This window comes from Benincasa hispida, chromosome 3 (genome assembly GCF_009727055.1).
Source record: "Benincasa hispida cultivar B227 chromosome 3, ASM972705v1, whole genome shotgun sequence".
Classification (NCBI taxonomy): domain Eukaryota; kingdom Viridiplantae; phylum Streptophyta; class Magnoliopsida; order Cucurbitales; family Cucurbitaceae; genus Benincasa; species Benincasa hispida.
The window spans coordinates 986,015-1,006,697 of NC_052351.1; the positions used below are offsets into that span (position 1 = coordinate 986,015).

A 20,683-nucleotide genomic window follows, 5' to 3' on the forward strand; every position below is an offset into this window, starting at 1 on the left:
GGAGGAAATGGGATGACATTCATCTATCTTCTAACAGAAAGAATCAATGTGAATGATATCCAATCTTTTTAGGATCTTAAAAGTTGGGGAGCATTCTTGATTCTTAGATAAATTTAGTAAATGATAGGAATAGAAGTAAGAGAGTATTGTCATTCCCATTAAGAAAATGGGGGTCTTGTACAATTTTTCCTTGTTCTTTGAATGCATGTCTCATGGAAGCAATCTGAATTTGGGTTTAACAGATTTATTTATTTTACGAATGGATGACGATTGAGTGGAAACATGCATCTTTTTTCCCATAAATGATGCTGACAAGTGAAACACATACCAAATACCGATTTTAAAATCTATGCATAAATGATAATAAGTCTTTGCTTTGCAGCAAGTTCGGATATACTGATATCGTTAATTTTTCAATATTGCTAATGTCATCATTGTGCTTCCTTCCTCCTCATTCCTCTTTATTTCATCTTCTTTTTCCTTTGTTTCCCCTCCTTCCCTTGCAGCAATATGGCGATATTAGGACTTTGTATACTGCTTGTAAGCATAGGGGATTTGTGATGATATCTTATTATGACATTCGTGCCGCTCGAACTGCTATGCGTGCATTGCAAAACAAACCACTACGCCGGAGAAAACTTGACATTCACTTCTCTATTCCCAAGGTTTTGAGCAGATATTTGATCGTTCATTGTTTACTCCACTATTGTTTGGTTTTTGAGTATTGAATTCATTTCTTTGATTCTTTCATTGTACAACAGAATAATCCATCTGAGAAAGATATAAATCAAGGAACCTTGGTAGCCTTTAATTTGGATCCCTCAATTCCCAATGAAGATCTTCTTCAAATTTTTGGGGTCTATGGTGAGGTCAAAGAGGTGATTGTTTGACCAACCCTTCTTATATATCTAATGTCAATTTATTCCAAGTTCTCTTGATTTATGATTACTGACATTCGGCTATGTGGTATTCATTTGAAAAACAGATAAGGGAAACTCCGCACAAGAGACACCATAAGTTTATTGAATATTATGATGTTAGAGCTGCGGAAGCAGCACTGAAGGCATTAAATAGAAGCGATATTGTTGGTAAACGCATAAAACTAGAACCAAGTCGCCCTGGTGGAGCTCGTCGAAAGTGTGTATTTGAGACCATTAATTTTTATGTTTGCTTTTCCTTCTCTTATGTTCTTTTCCCATTAATTTACATTATAAATAATGCTTTTTCTCCTGACATGGGAATGGTTTTGGTAAAGTGAACAATCATGAGCAAGTGAAACATACATTGCCTTTTAAATGATTTCCGGTCCTGCCATCTTTTGTTTTGTGTGTGGGTGTTGTGGCGGGGGGGTGGGGTTTAAAATCGGAAAGAAAACAAAGTATAAAAGTCACTTGATGGTATTAATCAGCTTCAATTGAGGAAGGCATTAAATCTCACCGATAAACTTAGCTGACAGTGTGTGTATACTGTTTATCCAAATATTATCAATCCACGTTGGCTGTGTTCAATCAGCTTGATGGGAATTGGAAATTTAGATGATGTGGATGGCAACTGCAGTTATCAACCAATCTACCATCTTCATTCTTTGCCTTCTGTGTTTTGAGATTTTTTGTTTGAAATTGACTGAACTTTCTTATGCGCTGGGAGACGGTGGGAACTATGAGCCGTTGGTGGCATTCTTATGTAGTGTGATTTGTTTCTTGCGAAGATTTTTCATCATATTCTCTATTTTGGAGAAGTTGAATTCATTATTTTTTTAATGTCTAATGCATACTTTAATATCAATATTTTATTTTATTCTTATTGAATTCGTTATTCTGTGTCATCTTTATCCCTCCAGCTTGATGTTGCAACTCAATCAAGAACTTGAACAAGATGATTTGTGGAGTTTCCGCCATCAAGTTGGTTCCCCGATTGTCAATTCTCCCCCAGGTAGGGTACCTTCAAACGTTCCTGTCATCATTCACACTCATTTTGCCGTCATATATTTGTTTTTTTCACAAAATTTTCCATCTCCAATTATCTTTGCATCCATGACAGGTAAATGGATGTCATTCAACGGTTCAATTAAACCTAGTTCCTTGGGAAGTATTAGTAAATTTCCTGGTTTTACATCCATAAGCCCAACAGGTGGCAACCATTTGCCTGGATTGGCTTCAGTTCTTCCTAAAGTAACAAGAAGTACTGTGAAGGTTCCTCCTATTGGCAAGGACCAAGGAAGGTGTAACAATATGGACCATCCATATACCAATATAAATCCATTGCATGGCTTTCAACCATCCCTTTCATTTCCCGAGCCAAAATCAAGGCAGTATAATGAGACTATGGCCTCCTTCAGACCTCCAGCATCAAGTGGATCAAGTGTGGAAACGTTATCCGGTCCACAATCTTTATGGGGAAGTCAGAATTCATACTCAGAGTCCTCTAGTTCTTCTGCTTGGTCAAGATCATATGCAAACCATCATTTCTTATCCAATGGAAATGTTCAGACATTTCCATTTCCCGGCCGGCTCGTCAACTCAACTCTGAATGCTCACTCGCATAACGTTGGATCTGCTCCATCAGGTGTCCCGTCGGAGAGGCACTTTGGGTATTTCCCTGAGTCACCAGATACGTCATTAATGGGTCCTGGGGCATTCAGAGGTTTAGGCTCTAGTCCACATGCTTCTGTTAATGCCACCATCACCATACCAAGAAACATGTCTGAAATTCACCCTTCAAATTTTCAAATGATGTCTTCATGCATGCTGAACCCAATGTTATCAGGTAGTGTTCCATACTTGGGACTGCTACCAAACAGCATGGACGGTTTGAGTGAGCGTGGCAGAAGCCGATGGATTGAGAATAATGGAAATCAGCTTGACAGTAGGAAGCAGTTTCAGCTTGACTTGGATAAAATTAAGGGCGGGGAAGACACTCGAACAACCTTAATGATAAAAAACATTCCGAATAAGTAAGATACTAATGATACACTGGCTCTTCTCGCTGCCCTTAGCTTTCCTTTTCTTTCATTCCTTTCTACTAGTCATAAATATGTTCAAATGGTTCCCTCCCCACAGGTACACTTCAAAAATGTTATTAGCTGCCATTGATGAAAATCATAGGGGTACTTATGATTTTCTCTATTTGCCAATTGATTTTAAGGTAACTTTAGACTATCGTTTTGAATTTTGGGATTGTATTAAAATCAGAACCTGTTACTCTTTCACACAAATGCAACTTTTTGTTTGAACTGTGCAGAATAAATGCAACGTGGGCTATGCTTTCATCAATATGCTATCTCCTCAACACATAATATCCTTTTATGAGGTTTCTTAGTGTTTTTACTAGATGTGATATTTTAGAATGTTTCTACATTGAGTTTGGTCGACTTGGGTCTGCAGTCTAATAAGTATTTGAGTTTCTCTGTATAGGCTTTTGATGGAAAGAGATGGGAGAAGTTCAATAGTGAGAAAGTTGCTTCATTGGCATACGCTCGAATCCAAGGAAAGGTGGCTCTCGTGAGTCATTTTCAGAACTCGAGCTTAATGAATGAAGATAAGCGCTGTCGCCCCATTCTTTTTCATTCAGAGGGCCCTGAGGCTGGAAATCAGGTCAAAAGTTATATCTAATTCAGCCTTGCTCAATTTTATCTTGGTAATTTGTGAACATGATGGAACATATAAAACTTACTCATTCTTCATCCAAATATAAGCTGGGGCTGCCCCACCTGAAGTTCTCAAAGATCCATCCTTCAAGTTTTGGCGATAGATTTTAAGCACGGCTGGAACATATAATATTGATCTGTGTGTGTATGCTTATTATTATCATCATCCTTTCATTTTGCAGATTTTCCATGAACACTTGCCTCCTGCCAATTTAGGCGTCAATATCTGGGCGATGAACGGATCGCTTTCCAGTGATTCTTCGGGAAGTCCCCCAAATTATAGCATTAGTGAGAGGCCTGATAAATGCTAAACGCAATGTCGCCCTCGGCCTTAATCTTTTGCTGCTGAATTGTAACTCGAGTAAATAATGAAGTACATATGTCAGGAACAGGTTGATCAGGAAGAACAAACATGTGCAGATTTTGTTTTTAATGTGCTTTCTGCAGTGTTTTGGTAGGAAGATTGGATGGAGATGGAGTAGCTGGAGCCGTGTCCGGTTGCTGTACTCATCAATGGCAACCCGGACAGTCATCGATCTCAGCTGCTCGTTGTAGTTTATGCACTGAATTGGTTCATGATTTCTCCTTCATTTTTTAAGCTTCTTTTTGCCTTCCCCCTAAAATGTAGGGTTGAGAAATGGCAAACACAATGTATATACCACAGGCTGTTGTGTTTTTTTGGATGGGAAGCTTTGAGGGGAGGAACCACACAATTGTATAGTGGCTGGAACCTTTACAATTTCCTTCTGTTGAAAAAACTTGTTTCAGCTTTTAAAATATAAGTTATATTGCTTATGTTTACAACATTGACAAATGCATTTGCCAAGTGAAGCAGTTATTCAAATATCTATACAAGAAAAAATCACTGACCAATGCATTTTGTTTATATGAAGGCAGGAAATGCTTTGGATAGCATGACCTGTTATGTTGTACCACCAAAGAAAAACATATATATATATATATATATGTACACTACTGTTCACTTTATTAATGGAATTCACTTTTGAAAAGGAAAATTATGTTTTATGAATTGGGAAGATGAGTATTTCTATTTATTTACGAACAATTGTTTAAACATTTTTTCTTTTAATCCATGATGTTTATTTATTTGTTTGTTAAAATATTTTCTGGTCCAGTTATAATTTTTGGGGAAAATTCAATTTGACCACTATTTCTATTACTTTTAACTCTAAATTTCGTTCATCGTATTGCATTTTAGATTTAGATAAATTAACAAATTTAAGAAGACTTTTATCTTGTTTTATGTTAAAACTAGTCTAACACGCACATGGTATTATTTTTATCATGTTATAGTATTTTCATTTCAGTTTATCATATACTGATAGTAAATTTTATAGGGAAAAAAAAGGTGAGGATCTATCAATGTCCAACACTCTTCCTTTTATATTTTGAGGAAATTAAGTGTTATATGGTTGTACAATGTACAAAAATTCAAAAGTTATAAATGATCTATATAATTAAAGTATTTTTTTAGCTTTTATTTGGGTTAAGTTAAAAAACTGTGATAACAAAAATAGGGTACATAGGAAAGAAATTGCAAAAGTAGGGTTGAATGGAAAATATAGACAAAAATATGATAGTTCTAATGAGTGGACAATCGTGGTACACGATTATTGTTTATACCAATCATCATCCCATGGACGCTAGATGGTTGCCACGTCAGTCGTATGGGTCAAAATGGGTCAAAATGAGGACCAAACTCATGGACCACGTCCATGATTTTAGTATTTTTTTTTCTTGATTTTGATTGCTTTTTTTTATTTATTATTTTTAATGAACAATTTTCGTTCTTTTTTGTTTTGTTCTAGATCTTTTATATCGTACTCATTTACTAGATTTAGTGTCTCATGATAAAATGTAATTTCATTATTTCTTTCATTTCAAAATAGAAGTTCACATGAACTTAAAAGTTTGAATTACAAATCATTCAATTTTCGCATGATCATTGTCTTCATGTGCCTCTAGATTAGCTTCGTCTTGTTGTCGTTGTCATCTACAACGAATATGTCTTCGATCGGTGTCAGCAACATTGGGTCGTCTTATCTACTGAATAATAATTTCTACATTTACCAAGGTTTAGTCACACATTGAACTCAACTTTAGTAAATTGTGTTGTACTGAATACTGTTGTACATCTTGGACAAAATAATTATGTAGTATGATGACAAAAATTAATACTAAATAATATTCATATCATACATTTGGGAGATGTAAGATAATAAAACTCTTACCATGCAATAATAGTAAGCGTCGTCAAGTGTGATAAATCGTCTCTTGATTGAATCGTACCAGGAAAAATAGTCATCTAATATAGATGGTCCATTTATTATTTCTCCTTGTGCACAACGATCATGACGTGCATGCTAGTACGATATATATTCTGCATGAATTCAATGCCAATCTTGGTCGTGCTTACCTCTCAACTGGAAGTATATAGTACAATGACAGTACCATTTGTTGCATACTAAACTGTCCCAACACACGATCTGGTTGATGCCACCGTACTATATGGAAGCATATAAGCGAGCTAACGATCAACCAAATATCTTGAGCATCACGACAATAATCAGACAGTAATGACCAAGTATCTTGCGTGTATGACGTCAAATTAATTTTGAAAAAAAAAAAAGAATAATTAGACATCCAAAAAGTATGTAATATTCATTTGTTACCTCCAATCACAATCATCCTTCCACTGTTTGCATCTCATATACCAAATATCTTGGTTAGATTCTACTATGAAAATTTGACAGTGTCACTTAGTACTTTCTTATGGCCAGTTGTAGATTTCCTTTAGTGTCAGATAACATTCCTTTCATATTAAACTAGAATTATCTACACATCTACTCATTTCCTCTAATGTTGACACTTGTTCACAGATTAAATTAGTAACGTCCCAATCTATTTGGGTGAACATCTCTGATGATACGAACTCATTTTCATGTTCTCACTTCCATGTCTCCAAATAATTCATCATGTTCTACATCAATATCACTATCCCCAACATTTCCAGGTTCAAGAATGACTAAATCTTCAGGACACAAAGATATATTTACTCAAATGTTTACAATTGTTATAGTTGACAAAATATTAGTCTAACTTAATAGGTTAATACTAACAACTCAATCCAACATCAATCCAAAAGATTATCCAAACTCAAATTCAAGATCAGTCGAAAAAATTTTTTTCTTAAAAAAACCATAAACCTACAGCCCAAGTCCAAATTCAAATTCAAGATCTGTCCAATTCTTTTCTTTTTAAAAATAAAACATACTACATTCCAATCCAAAATAATAAACTAAAAAAATGAAAAAAAAAAAACAATCCAAATTTTCAAGTCCAAACCCAAACAACCCAAAAAATAAATTTCACATCCAATCTAACGGTCATAAAATACGAAATCCTAGAAAGATAACTTTTACACACCAGATCTTCCACATTTTAAACAAAACTAGTTCAAATCTCTAATTTTTCATGTACATGTCTAAACAAAATACTAGACTTATAGATATTCAAGCCACAATCTCATATATTGAATTAAAAAATTACCTAAGGTTGACGGCGACAGCATAGTGGTGATAGGGAAAACGGTGAACGACAGAGCGGACGACGGACAGTGGAGGATGGCTAGCAGCGGGTTGGTGCAAAGAGGAAGAAAGAAAAATGTTGGGTTGAGGAAGGAACTAATCAGGGAAGGAAAGGATGGGGTTTTTGGGACCACAAACTAAGTTGTGGACCCAATCCACGATTACCTGGTCAACACTGTATGTCAGTCATGTGACAGTCGTATGGCAGGTCAGCGTCATATCTGCAATTGGTTCACATGATGTGGAAGGAAGTCGTGGACCCCGTCTACGAGTTGGATTAAATCGTGGACCAGATACACGTTTTACTTGTAATCGTGTACCGAATCCACGATTTCACTAAATTATTTTTGTCTGTTCTTTCTGTCGAACCTATTTTTGTCAATAATTATTAAAATAACATTACTTAGAAAAATGCCTTTTGTTTCAAAAAGAAAATATCTAACTTTAAAACTTTGAATTTTAAAAAATTTCAAAATCCACTCTTAGTTATAATAAAGACAAAAACAGCAAATTTTGAAATCGTTTTTTATAAAGAAATGGTTAAAATTAAGATTAATATTGTTAAATAAATTATTTTATACCTTATTCATTAAGTAATAAATTTTATTAATTTAATTATAGAAATAATTGGATGAAACTTTTCATATTATAACATATTTTATCACTTAAATACTTTTTAGGTTATGTATTAATATGATCATGTAAAATAAATGGATTAAACTTTTTATATTATAATATTTTTTATCTCTTAAATACTTTTTAGGTTATGTAATGTGAAATAAATGGATTGAACTTTTCATATTATAACATCTTTTATCTCTTAAATAAAAATGAGAATGTAAAATAAATAGATTGAACTTTTCATATCATAATATCGTTTATCTCTTAAATATTTTTTAGGTTATGTACTAATGTGAGAATGTGAAAAGATAATCAATAACTAATGTTTTTTTAGAAGAAAGAATATAATAGGCCTTAGCCTATAGGCATATTAAGTGCCCATATTTCCTCTCCCCCACATCAAAATAATAATAATAATAATAATAATAAATTGTAAGGACAATTTAGATTTTTAAGATTTGTTAAATAGACAAAGTAGTTAAAAATAATTATTTTCTTAGTCATTCTTTAAAATAGTAATATGATAAAGATTATAGATATAAATATCTAATAAGTCAAAAAAAAAAAACGATGATTGATCAAATAAAAATAATTCTAATAATTAAAGATTTAAGGGTTGTTTTTAAATATAAAAAAATAAGTTGAAATATTTACACAATATAATAAAATTTTAAAATTATCAATGATAGACGTTGATACATTGATAGACTTCTATTAGTGTCTATCAATATCACACTTCTATCGATATCTATCATGGATAGTTTTAAAAATTTGTTATATCTTGTAAATATTTTCAACAGTTTTATCATTTGAAATAGTTTTCTAAGATTTAAAGATATACTTCTGAAATAATTTATAATATAATAAAAATAAAAATGATTCCAATTAAATGTGAAATATAAATTTATGCAAAGAGGAAGAACGTAGGAGGTTTGAAATTTATGCTTCCACCGATAATGAATTTGGTTTCAGTTTTTTTTTTTAATTACTGAATTTAATTCTGAAACGAATCGGTGGTAACTTTAATGGTTTTTTGTTCTTCTTTACTGAATTAAAAACTGACCAACAGAAAATGAAGAGAATTCAAGACTTGAATCGTGGTAGATTAGTGGTTTTTTGTTCACGGTTGTTTGGACCTTATTAGTAGCTATGGCGATTTGTAAATTTAGTTTTAGACTAAAGGATAAAGTAGTCCTAAAATGTTTTCTAAAGATCTTAGCTTAAATTAGTGAGTAAATTAGTAAAAATTAAATTGAGGGTAACACTTCTAACATATGTTTAAATTTATTTAATTAATTTAATTCTTTAAATTAATTAATATACATTAATTCCAATAACAAATAATAGGTATTTAATGGAAAGTCGAGATTAAAAATACAAATCTCAAAATTTATGAACCAAATTTAAAATGATACTTAAATTTCAATAGTAGCTATAACATATTGAAACTTACTAAATTGAAACCAAACTCAAAACTTAAAAACTAAAAAATAAAAAAATAACAACAACATTTTCAAATCGACGCACTGAATATAAATTTCAAAGCTAAACAAACTCTCTTCTTTTTTTCTTTATTCTTTTTTAATTATACGTAGGTGGAGTAGTTGAATATCTAACTTTAAAATCGATAAGTTTTATACCAATTGAATTATATTTTTTTTAGTGCAACAGAAACGATACATTTAGATCGAATACTATTTAATTACCATATATATATATATATATCAACCAAGTTATAAATTTCACAAAAAAAAAATAAAAGAAAAAAAAAACTTACCACAAGGAATATTATTGTCATGGATCAACGATCGTGACATGCATGGCGAGACACTAGTGGGTTGGCTAGTCTCAAAATACGCTCACTGAGGCATGCGGGATATCGATCAAGTAGAGTACGTGCTATAGGCATATGCCTACTCTTGAATGACTATGACAGATGGATATATTGCTTTAGCACCATACTGGTCGAGAGTTATACCAGTCTGTCTCGAAGATAATAATAAGACTTACTTTGGTTTGAGACAATCGAGATACCGCATGGAAGATGTCTCGTGCACAATAACTCTAACCCAGTGACATTATACTTCCTATCTGGATTATATACATGAGTCCAATTCAAAAATTTTAATTTTTTTTCTTATGGCTCATTTGGTTCATGGCAATAAGAGATGAGAATGGAATGTTCTATCACCATGTTTGGTACAAATTTTTAACATTAGGAATGGGAATATCTTATTCCAAGGCACTTCATATTCTCATCCATGAAGGTTTTTCATAACCGTCCAAACAGATGTATTTTCTTCCTTTGGTTTCTCTCTCTATCTTACTTTTTATATTTTCGTTTTATTAGTTTTTCTTCTTTGTTGATATTGATTAATTTATTTAATTTTTATAAACATGTTTAAATTAAATTTATAATTGATATATATTTATATATATATATATATATATATATATATATATATATATATATATAAAATTAATTTTATTAATAATAGTACTTATATAATAATTTGTTCTATTATTATGAATTAATATGAAAAATCATATTTAAAAAAACGAATAATCATAATTATATTTGCTTAAATTCCTTTTTATTGATAATATATATTAATATCATAAATTATTTATTAAAATTATTAATAAATCTTCAAAAAATATTAATTAATTTACTAATAATAAAATAGGTTATTTTTTTCTATTAAACAATCTTGCATGTACTTGTAGTTTTAATCTATAATCATAATTATTTTTTAAAAATTAAATATATTGTTTAAAGATTTAAAATCAATGAATTTATATAAACCTTCTTTTGTATATATATAATACTTATAGTTGACATTAAAAATTTAATCGATAATAAATATATTAAACTACAAAGTGAATGGGTAAACTTAGCTAACCCTTTATACATTCTATTCTTACAATCATATTTGATTCTTAAATATCTTATTATTTTCAGATCTTTATATCTAAACATCTACCAAATCTTAATCAATCGGCGCTGAGAGAGAAAAAAGACTGCATGTATTTTGATATTTATCCCTTCTCGTGGGTTTTCCAAACCGAAAACATCGATCAATGAAAGAGCGAGTGGGAGAATTTGAAAGAATAAAATAATAAATTTGTTTAGGGTGATGTAATAAATTATAATTAAAAAGACCTTAAAAAATAAATAAATAAAAATATATATATATAGTGAAAGACCAGGGTATGGAGTCGAAAGGAAGCGTAAACAATGATCAAGCTGAAGCTCCTTTACCGCGAAGCTGCACGTGTCAACGCGCTGTGCTTAGCTGGTTCCACTAGCCACGTGGCAAAACTCTATCGGTCCAACCATTTTAGAAATACCCCCATCAAAGCCGTCTATAAGTCCCCAAACTCTACGTTTCTTCTCGCTCTGACCATTCCTTGAATAACTTTTTAGAGAGAGGGTAGAGGGTAGAGAGGAGGAGGAGGAGGAGGAGGAGGAAGAAGAAGAAGGACTCTGTTACTTCATCAGGTATTTGAATTTTCTTCTCTCTTTTACTCCATCTTCGATTTCTCTTCTCTCTGCTTCACTTCAATTTCATAATTCTGTTGGCTCAATTTCCTCTTTGATACTCTCTGTTTTTTGTTTCTCTCTCTCTCTCTCTCTCTCGGTTCTGATTGAATGATTGTTATGGCTTCTACTTATCTGGACTTCTCTAGGGTTTTAACTTCACAGCGTTTAGTTTCAAGTTTCGCTATTGAGTTCTTGAGCTTCTTCGACGAAACTTGCTTTGGTTGACTTTAATTTCTGCGAGGTTCACTTCAATTTTCCGATACTGCGTCCTGGAATCTATGCGGGTTTTCGCTATTTGAGCTTCAAAAATTTTGAATAATTGAACACGTTTTTACTGCTGCTACTGTTTTACTTGTCATCCGGAGTAATTGTTAATTTCACTTCTGAATTTTCTTGTAGTATAATTTGAATTTCTTGTTCCCTATATGTCTAGATTTCATTCAAAGCGTTATTTGTTTATTTATTGATTAATTGGTTATTGAATTTTCTGGTATTTCATTCTTGCATAAATTCTACACCAAGAAAAAGGGTTTTTAGCACTTTAAGGTTTTGGATTTTGCTTGTGGTTGGAATGTATATTGAAAGAGGCTAGAAGCTAGAAGCATCATAGTTGTCAATTCCCATGATGCTTTCGTACTATGTTACAAGAAGTTTTTGCATTGTTGACGTTCTTGTAATTAAATGTTTACTGGTTGTTACTCCTTGATGTCTGTGGTGCTTTGGGTCGAGCGTGAAATAGCCTCGAGCTGTGAAGTATCAACATTTTTATTTCCCTTTGAAAGTCTTACATTTATTTTTCATTCTACATACAAATTTCAGATGGTTGCTCCTTTTGTTGATACGTTAGGTTTTTTCTTTGGATACTTATGGTCTTGATTTTTGTGCTCTACAGTTTTGTTTTCCACTGATGTTCTTAGATCAACGTATTGGTACATATCATCAAAAGTACAGGACAAATGCCATCAATAAAAATGAAGGCCAAGTTAAGCGCGGGCTGCTTAAGAGAAAAACATTGTCTTCGTGTTTGTCAGAAATCTAGTGTCATCTCTAAAAAAGCTTGTTCTCACCCAAGGATTTCCGAAGAGACAGATGAATTTGATGGCTGTATTACAAAATGTTTGGAGGGTAAGTAACTTCTAGCTTCTTTCTTTCTTTTTTTACTTAAATGTTACCTTATTTTATTATTGCTGATTACGTCTATAGTTTGTGGAATGCATCCCATGTCAAGGCTTTCTCGACCTTTGCTTTCTATAGCACGTGGGACAAATCAGATAACTTAACCATTTTTAACCTTTTCACTACCTTGTTTGCTAATAAAATACTTAAAAATGCGTGATCACTTGGAAGTTTGAAGTTACAAAAAGAAACGGTGTAATTCACTAGCATCTTAAACAAATGCATCAGCATAATCTTAATCTCCTGTCATAATTTAGAATGAAGGATCGCATATATTGAGAAATATAGCTTCTTAGGAGGAAAATCACCACTTTGACATTACCTATAATTTGATTACATTTATGCAAAAAAATAAATATGATGTTATTTTCTTTCATATTTATTTATGCAGATTTTTTTTCAAGAAAATAACAAAAATCTATTTGAGATCTTGGAAATATTCAATATCTTTTTTTCATTGAAGTTACCCTCTTGCTTCACCTTCTCCCCCACCCAAAGTTATAGACGGAAGGTCAATATCATTGAGCCAAGAAGAAATAGAGTATCTCTCAGAATATCCAACTTCTTTTCATCCATTACCAAACAATATCAATTTAATTGCTATATTTTTTTTTTTTTTTTGGGGGGGGGGTGGTACTGATACTTGCTATTTTATGCAGCTTCTCTGAACACAGAATCTATTAATAGCAATATAAATCAGGAAGCCATTAATCACCATGAATCCATTGACGAGGAAACTTCTGAATTGAAGAGGCATGGAGAAGCTTTTGAGTTGAAGAGGGAAGAGCCTTTTTCTGTAAATGCTGCAGATATGAATGGAATGGTATAAAGAGATTTTTTTTTTAAAGGATCGACTGCAAATACATATTTTGATACTTCCTCTAGATTGTGAGCGCACTCTTTATGTGAGAATTATTAGTTTCTGGATTAATACACACATGGGATTTTCATAATACAAGAAGATATTTAGTAAATATCCCCGTTATAAAATCATTTGAAGCACTTCTTTGATAAACTATAATGGAGGATGTTATATGATTCACAGTATGGAATGTGGATAATAATGTGAAAACAATATGTGTAGTGCATTTGTATAATATAGGAGTGAAATCTGAGGGCTGTGATCCTATATTTTGGGAAGGGATAATGTAGTTTTCCTTTAATTTAGGGAGTCTGGAAATCCCTGCCTAGTTTCATACATTGACTTTTCTACTCGTCTTGTTTGTTGTGCCATTTATCAGGGGTGGTTTCAAAGTTTTATTTTTAGTTTATTATTGTGGAGCACCACATTTTGGTTTTTTTCCTTTCAAATATCATCATCATCATCATTTTATTATTATCTCAATGTTTGTTTATGTGAAAAATTTACAGGATTGCACCTCAACCAACTCTCCCAAAATAGCAACCATTTTTTCTCCTATTTTGAATAATGTTGAAGTCCAATGCCATCCTATTATTGAACATGATTCAGGTACTGCCTAAGATGTACGAACATTGACATGAGATTTAGAGGACACTTAAATATATATATATATATATATATATATATGATTTTGATTTTGATTTTTTATTTTAATGATTCACATGCTAAAGTTTGTTTTAACCTATATTCAAACCAATTTATCAATTTTTCTAAATGATTTAACATCTGAGTGAAAAGAAAATTTATAGTCAATAATGTTTATCCATTTTATATTCCACTCTCCTAATACTTAGGAATGTTCAATATATCTTTATTGTTGTAATGAGTATGCAATCATGTGCTCAACAAATGTCAGACTTGTTTTTAGTTGTTCAACTATCTTTTAACATGTGCCTACTGCATTTAATAAATCTCCAACATGTATGTATTAGAATCTTCGGTACAAGTTGAACACACAGATCGCCCAAACTAAAGTTCCCTTGCCTACTAATATCATTGGGTCATCTCTTGGTCAAAGGTTATGATCTAATTTTGTGTTAGGTCTACTGAGAACTCTATTCTTATGTCTTCAGATACCTGTTGCCTCCTCCATGTGTTCTACTAACCATTCTTCTTTATTGTCCCTTGAGTTCCTGTCCAATCCAAACTTGGGTAGGATCCAACAAATATTATTTTCTCATGGTTCTCAAAGAGCTTCAAATATCTAAATGGGATATGTATTTGAGGAGTTGAAAGTTGCTTTGGAACTTGAAAAAAAGTTCTCAACCATCCTGCTGTGCTTGTGACCTTGAAGTTCATGTTTTCATTTATTTGTTAGCTTTGACATATGTCTTGTCTATGTCTACTTATGTTTATGCAGGGAGCAAACTTAATCCAGATATACCAGGAATGGAAACTGATGAAGGGAAAAATAGTAGAAGCTCACATGACAGTCAAACCTGTGACGTATCAGATTTTTTTATTTCCGACATGATAGTTGCAAACTTACCTTTATGTGGAAATGATGACATTTGCAACATCAATTATTTTCATGACTACAAATATACTCAATCGACTGTATTGTCTGATGTTACTGATCAGTATATGATACTGCCTTTCCTTGAGGACACCGTGAAATTCAGCAATTCAGATGATGCTAAATGTTCTGATGAAGCCGTTGGTTGTGGTAATTCTAGTTTGTACCGAGTAATTGATCAAAGAAATAATTTGAGCCTTGAATTTAGTGTTAGTTCAGACTCAGATCAGACAGAGTGTTTTGATCCCCAGTTGTTCATAAAAAACTTACCGGAACTTTCAGAAGTGATTTCAAACTTTCAGCCCAGTATATTGCCCAATGAAGATCGGAAAAGAAAGGCTGTGACCCTTGTACTTGATTTGGATGGTAAGAGATTTGTGTTTTATATTTATCTTTTTGCGGGTTAGGAGATGTTGCTACACCTTAACTGGAACTAGTTTTGAGGACTAGGTTATGGAACTTATGCCTGTACTGCATTATGAGAATTATACTAGGAATCTGTCGAAATTTCATGAATGTAAGAACACCAATGCAAGGAATTTGGTACACTTGTTCTCTCTATCTCCCCTTAATATTTTTGCCCTTTTTCTCGTCCCTACACTGTGCGTGCAATCCACAGATACTTCCCCCCACTGAATATAATGACCTCGACCATCTAACAGCCCTTTATGACTCGACCAGTAGTTGACAGCTAACCAACTACTATCTCCACTACCTATTAATTTATGCGTTGCATGAGTAAATTGTATATGTGGATGACTTTGTTAATCAGATTATTAGCAAGCATTAACATATCTAAATCAATACGTAAGATGCAAAAATTGAGTTTTCTTTCAAGTGGAGCTATTTAAATAGTTTGTTTGAGTTCTGCTTAGATTTCCAATATGTTTTTATGGTGATTAGTTTCCTTCAAATCCTTATTTTATCTTTTATCTGGAATATAATGTAAATGTTTTGTATATTTGCAGAAACATTAGTTCACTCTACTTTGGAACCGCAGGATGATGCAGACTTCTGCTTTACTGTCTGCTTGAACATGAAAGAGCACATTGTACATGTTAAACGGAGGCCATATCTTCAAATATTTCTGGACCGTGTTGCAGAGATGTTTGAAGTTGTTATCTTTACTGCCAGTCAAAGTATTTACGCAGAACAAGTCCTCAGCAAACTGGACCCGGATAATTGTATTATCTCACGTCGACTTTATCGTGAATCATGTATTTTTTCAGATGGATGCTACACCAAGGATTTGACAGTTTTAGGCATTGATTTGGCAAAAGTTGTCATTGTAGATAATTATCCACAGGTACAGCCCTCAGCTTAGTGTTTTATGAACTACCATATGGTTGGACTCTGCAACTCTTTCTTTCTCTTTTCCCATGCTCTATTTTTTAGAAAGCAAAAATTATATTAAGTACATATACTAGGAGGTTGGGTAACAGATCTATGGGCTGAAGTTAATGTGAGTTTCAATTGGTGGAATGGAGAGACGGGTTAGGTTAAACGAACTATTTCTCTTTTATTGTTGAAGATTCTTATTATTTCTTTTGAGATCAATAACATGTGGGGGTGAAGATTCAAATCTATGATCTTTTGGTCAAGGATTTTTTAATTGGTTGAGCATGGTCAAGTTGGTTTTACTTTTACTTTCCCCATGTCCTGCCATGAATTCTATCCTCAGCATAAGTAAAAGATAATGTGATGTTTTTGGGAATTTGTAGTTGATGTTTATTTGAAGAGAGTACTTAGAAAGAATGGATGAGTAGCCATCTTCGTAATTCATAAGTCATAACTTATGTTAGCTTTCATTTTACTTAGAAGCATGTGTTGTTAATTAGAATAGATGATGGCTCAAGAACAAATCCTTTGTTTTCTCTTGCTACTTGGTTTGCAAAAAACTGCGATCTGGTGTTTCAGAAATAAGCTACTGTAGGCAAGTTACCATTGCAAGGAGAGAGGAAGAGGAGGAGGAGGAGGAGGAGGGGTGGGACTATTGAAATAGTTTTGAAGTTTACAAATGTGGACGTAGGATATTGAAGAGGAAAAAAATGGGACTGTGTCCTTGAGTTCTAAAGCATATTTTTGTTCATTTCAGGTTTTCCGATTACAAGTGAACAATGGTATTCCTATTAAGAGTTGGATTGATGATCCCTTGGATTCTGCTTTAATTTCATTGCTTCCATTTTTGGAGACCCTGGTTGATGTTGATGATGTCCGCCCTATTATTGCCCAGAGATTTGGTAACAAGGAATAAGAGCCCTTCATATTTCTTATTCCGTTGTTCTTGAGTATGGTGGCTCCTTGCCCTCTCTCTTTTTCACAGAAAAATTAGCTTCTAATCTTAGATGCTTATCTCTCTCTCATCATTGAGCTCAAGATGATTAACTATTGAATAAACTTGTTTGTCTTTCTTTGTTGAGTCAGATCTAGGTGCTTGTTTACTTTCTTTTTTCTTTCCTCTTGCTGACTAAAGTGTGCTTTGTCTCATTTTTTTGGTGAAGTTAGGTCTAGGGAATGTCTCTTTAATTTTGTTGTACAGTTCATGTGCGTAGTCATATATGAGAAAGAATGTATATGAATTTTAATGTTGTGCAATATTATTCTTGCAGGCCGTTGCTCTCTCTTTGCTACTTTCTCAGTGTTATCTAATTTTATCTGGTTTTTTGGAATGCTTTCTTCTAATTATTAGAATTAAATCTTTGTCCATTTCATAAATTAGAATTTGGAACCTCAGACTTGGATCTTCTCTTTCTTCTACATAAGGTAACACAGTCATTAAATTTGAAAATTTTTACCACATTATTTACACTTGATGTAGAGTCAATTCTTTAAATAAGGCTTCTATTAGAGTTTAAGGCCGTGTTGAAAGACTGAAGTCAACAAACTTGGAAGTTGTGTGTAGTGTACAAGGTTATGATCTGTCATATTTCAAATAGCAGAAACTTGAAACTCTGCTGAATTGATGTAAAACCTCGAAGAGTATGCTAGGTTTGAGCCTAATGATTAGAACCGTTGGATTCAATCAAAATGTCGAGTTTATATTTGAATCCACGTGCATAGTTATTAGCTTTATGGTTGTCAAATCTTTTAAAGCCAAGAGGAAGTTCCATAATAAAATTTGATAGGTCAAGGGGTTTAGTGGTATTATAGGGACTGAGAGCTTTATGACTGATTGGTAAATGTTGCTACTCAAGAGAAGACAAGAAAGCTATCATAAAGCTCTGACCACTGGACATACTATTAACTTTGTTCATATTATCTTTCTATTTTGTTGCATAAGATATGTGTATTACTCAACTGGATTTCTTTTTCACACTTCATGACAGTCATGCCCTTAGGATGTTCTCATTTGTAACTTTTCACTTGATTGAGATTAATGTTATTGGGAGGTTTCATGCTATGAAGTATGTTTAATGCTTAATATCTTTACCTAATAGTTACGTGGGCAAACTGAACCTTTGCCTTCATTTTCCTTTTATCTAATTTATTCTTTTCTGCTGGGATTGAAGCATGAACATATTCAAGCCTGATCATGGCTTGCTATGTAAATTGCTACCAACTCGCCTAGCACAGCACATCCTGGGCAGTTCAACCAAAAGAGAAATAAGAAAAAGAAAAAGAGAAGAAAAAGAGAAAAGAAAAGAAGGTGAAGAAAGAAGAAAATAACATCGGTATTGAAGAGGATGATACCTATTTTCTCTTAGTATATATTTGTGATGCTAACATTTATGAACATGTGAATCTTTGTTATTCATACTTTATCTGCAATACTATTCCAGTTTTGTGAAAATTTCCTTAAAAGTAATGTGGAAATAGATATTACTTTGATTTTAGGTGATGTAAGTTAAATTCAAAAGGAACCTAATTTATTTATAAGGCCAATGTGTATTAGCTACTATTTCCAGCTTGACGCAGCTGATCTTGTTGAAGATGCCTCGATGAGGACGCAATGCCTGCTCATAACTTTCTATTCCTATTTCAGGAAAACAGTGTCCCAGCTGAAGGAATGTTTTGATATATATGCTTCTATGAGGAGAAGGGATATTTCTTGATGTCTTTCGGTTGCATGATTTAGCATATTGATAGCGATGATTGCTGTTTTTTATGCTATAAGAAGTTGTATGGTTTCTCTGCAGGTTGTTTGAAGGGCCTGTTCTAAATTTCTGCGTATGGAAAAATGTTAGGTACGCTGATAATTCTTTCCTTCCTCGTAATAATTAAAAGGTAATTCTCTTTGATATTTTGGCACTTAAATTTAAGGGCTTGTTTGGAATGACTTTCTAAGTGCTTAATAACATTTTTTACCCGATTAAAAATCCTTCTTAAGCACTTAAAAAGTTATTTCAAATGCGTCTTAAACTATTTTATTAACTTTAATCAATGTTGTTAGTCTGACATCTCGTGGGGTACGTATCATCTATGTTCCTATGAGGTTCTGATTTGATATGAATGGGTGTATTTATATTTTTTTAAAGAGTGACTCTACAGATGAATATACTTAAAGTTGGAATATTAAACAATGACGTCGGTTATATTCACAAAATAGTGATATTTTAAAGATATATTATGATTCGAATATTGAAATGAGAATAGGAATTAGGAAAGAAAGGTTTTGATGCTTTGATTAGAACCAAAGAAGGTTTTAGTGCTGAGGCAGGGCCAGGACTGAAGTTGGAGATCGAACTTAACCCTTAATTTTGTTAAATTGTATCTTAAAACTTGACAAGTGTTGTCATTTTTATCTCTCAGAAAGTATTGTAATTTATACTTTATGATATGTCATTATTCGAAAAGTTGTTGGAAAAAAAGTATTGATATGTACAGTTAAGTGAACTTATGAACACCTATTTGGTATGTAATTGATAGGACTTGGACAGGTATTGCGTCAGAGTTTTTCCATTTCTTTTTCTAATTAAAATTTTGTATATTCTAGTGAGTTTTGCTAGTTTGTTAACATTAGTTGATTTGTACTACTCATGAATTAAAAGTTCAAATTTTTTAACAGGTAAATTTTTTCTCAAAAAAAATAAGAAAGGAAGAAAACCTTTTGTGACTGTTTGAGGCGTGAGATGATATAGGATGGCTGGAATTTTGATGTCTGTGTTTGGGTGTGTGGAGTTGTTATGTTAAGTTTATATGTTTGTGTTTGGGTATGCAGAGTTGTTATATCTGAATTCATATCTGTGTTTGGATGTGTAGAATTGTTATGTTTGAGTTTATATATTTGTTTTTAGGTGTGTAGAGTTCATACGCTATCTAGTTTAGTTTTTTACTCTATAATAATTTGTCGGTGTGAACACTATTTTTTTAAAAAAAAAAACTTATAATCCAATTATTATATCCATTCTATTTGGAATAAAACGTTGATTGCATTTTTTTTATTCTTTCTAATCTCAAGATATGGTATATAGTTCAATTTTATATTATTCATTCTAAACTTCTCGTAAAAGAAAGTCAAAATAGTATTAATTTAGATCGGGTATGAAATTCCTTAAATTCATTCTATTGATAAGAAAGATTTAGACCGGATGTGAAATTCATTAAATTATTTCCTTCAAAAGGTTTTACATAATTTGATGGTCTTATACATGACCATTTTACAACTTGCTAAGAAAAATTTGTATTTATATCTAAGGGCCACATGTCATGG

General features: G+C 32.5%; 2 protein-coding genes across 3 annotated transcripts in view; both read left to right on the forward strand.

Annotated features, from left to right (window-relative positions):
- Positions 1 to 4,490, forward strand: part of LOC120073307 (protein MEI2-like 5) — a 7,174-nt gene extending 2,684 nt beyond the window's left edge. For both annotated transcript variants that reach the window (XM_039026061.1, XM_039026060.1), the window contains exons 5-13: positions 507 to 665; positions 762 to 878; positions 986 to 1,137; positions 1,841 to 1,932; positions 2,041 to 2,953; positions 3,060 to 3,144; positions 3,241 to 3,309; positions 3,414 to 3,593; positions 3,829 to 4,490. In XM_039026061.1, coding sequence (XP_038881989.1) covers positions 507 to 665; positions 762 to 878; positions 986 to 1,137; positions 1,841 to 1,932; positions 2,041 to 2,953; positions 3,060 to 3,144; positions 3,241 to 3,309; positions 3,414 to 3,593; positions 3,829 to 3,957 — 1,896 coding nt within the window. In that variant the 3' untranslated portion in view covers positions 3,958 to 4,490. The remainder of the gene's footprint in view (positions 1 to 506; positions 666 to 761; positions 879 to 985; positions 1,138 to 1,840; positions 1,933 to 2,040; positions 2,954 to 3,059; positions 3,145 to 3,240; positions 3,310 to 3,413; positions 3,594 to 3,828) is intronic.
- A 6,745-nt stretch (positions 4,491 to 11,235) lies between these two features.
- Positions 11,236 to 19,932, forward strand: LOC120074120. The gene is made up of 7 exons (XM_039027138.1): positions 11,236 to 11,377; positions 12,312 to 12,544; positions 13,255 to 13,418; positions 13,967 to 14,066; positions 14,878 to 15,399; positions 16,002 to 16,339; positions 17,129 to 19,932. Exons 2-7 carry the CDS (start codon positions 12,376 to 12,378, stop codon positions 17,285 to 17,287), a joined length of 1,452 nt encoding a protein of 483 aa, XP_038883066.1. The 5' UTR covers positions 11,236 to 11,377; positions 12,312 to 12,375; the 3' UTR covers positions 17,288 to 19,932.
- Positions 19,933 to 20,683: the final 751 nt, after the last annotated feature.

Bases quoted from the DNA above. Each gene is read 5' to 3' on its own strand.
- LOC120074120 (XM_039027138.1), top strand. From the start codon at position 12,376: ATGCCATCAATAAAAATGAAGGCCAAGTTAAGCGCGGGCTGCTTAAGA. The intron at 12,545-13,254 runs GTAAGTAACTTC...TATTTTATGCAG, and splicing joins TATTACAAAATGTTTGGAGG to CTTCTCTGAACACAGAATCT. The intron at 14,067-14,877 runs GTACTGCCTAAG...ATGTTTATGCAG, and splicing joins TATTATTGAACATGATTCAG to GGAGCAAACTTAATCCAGAT.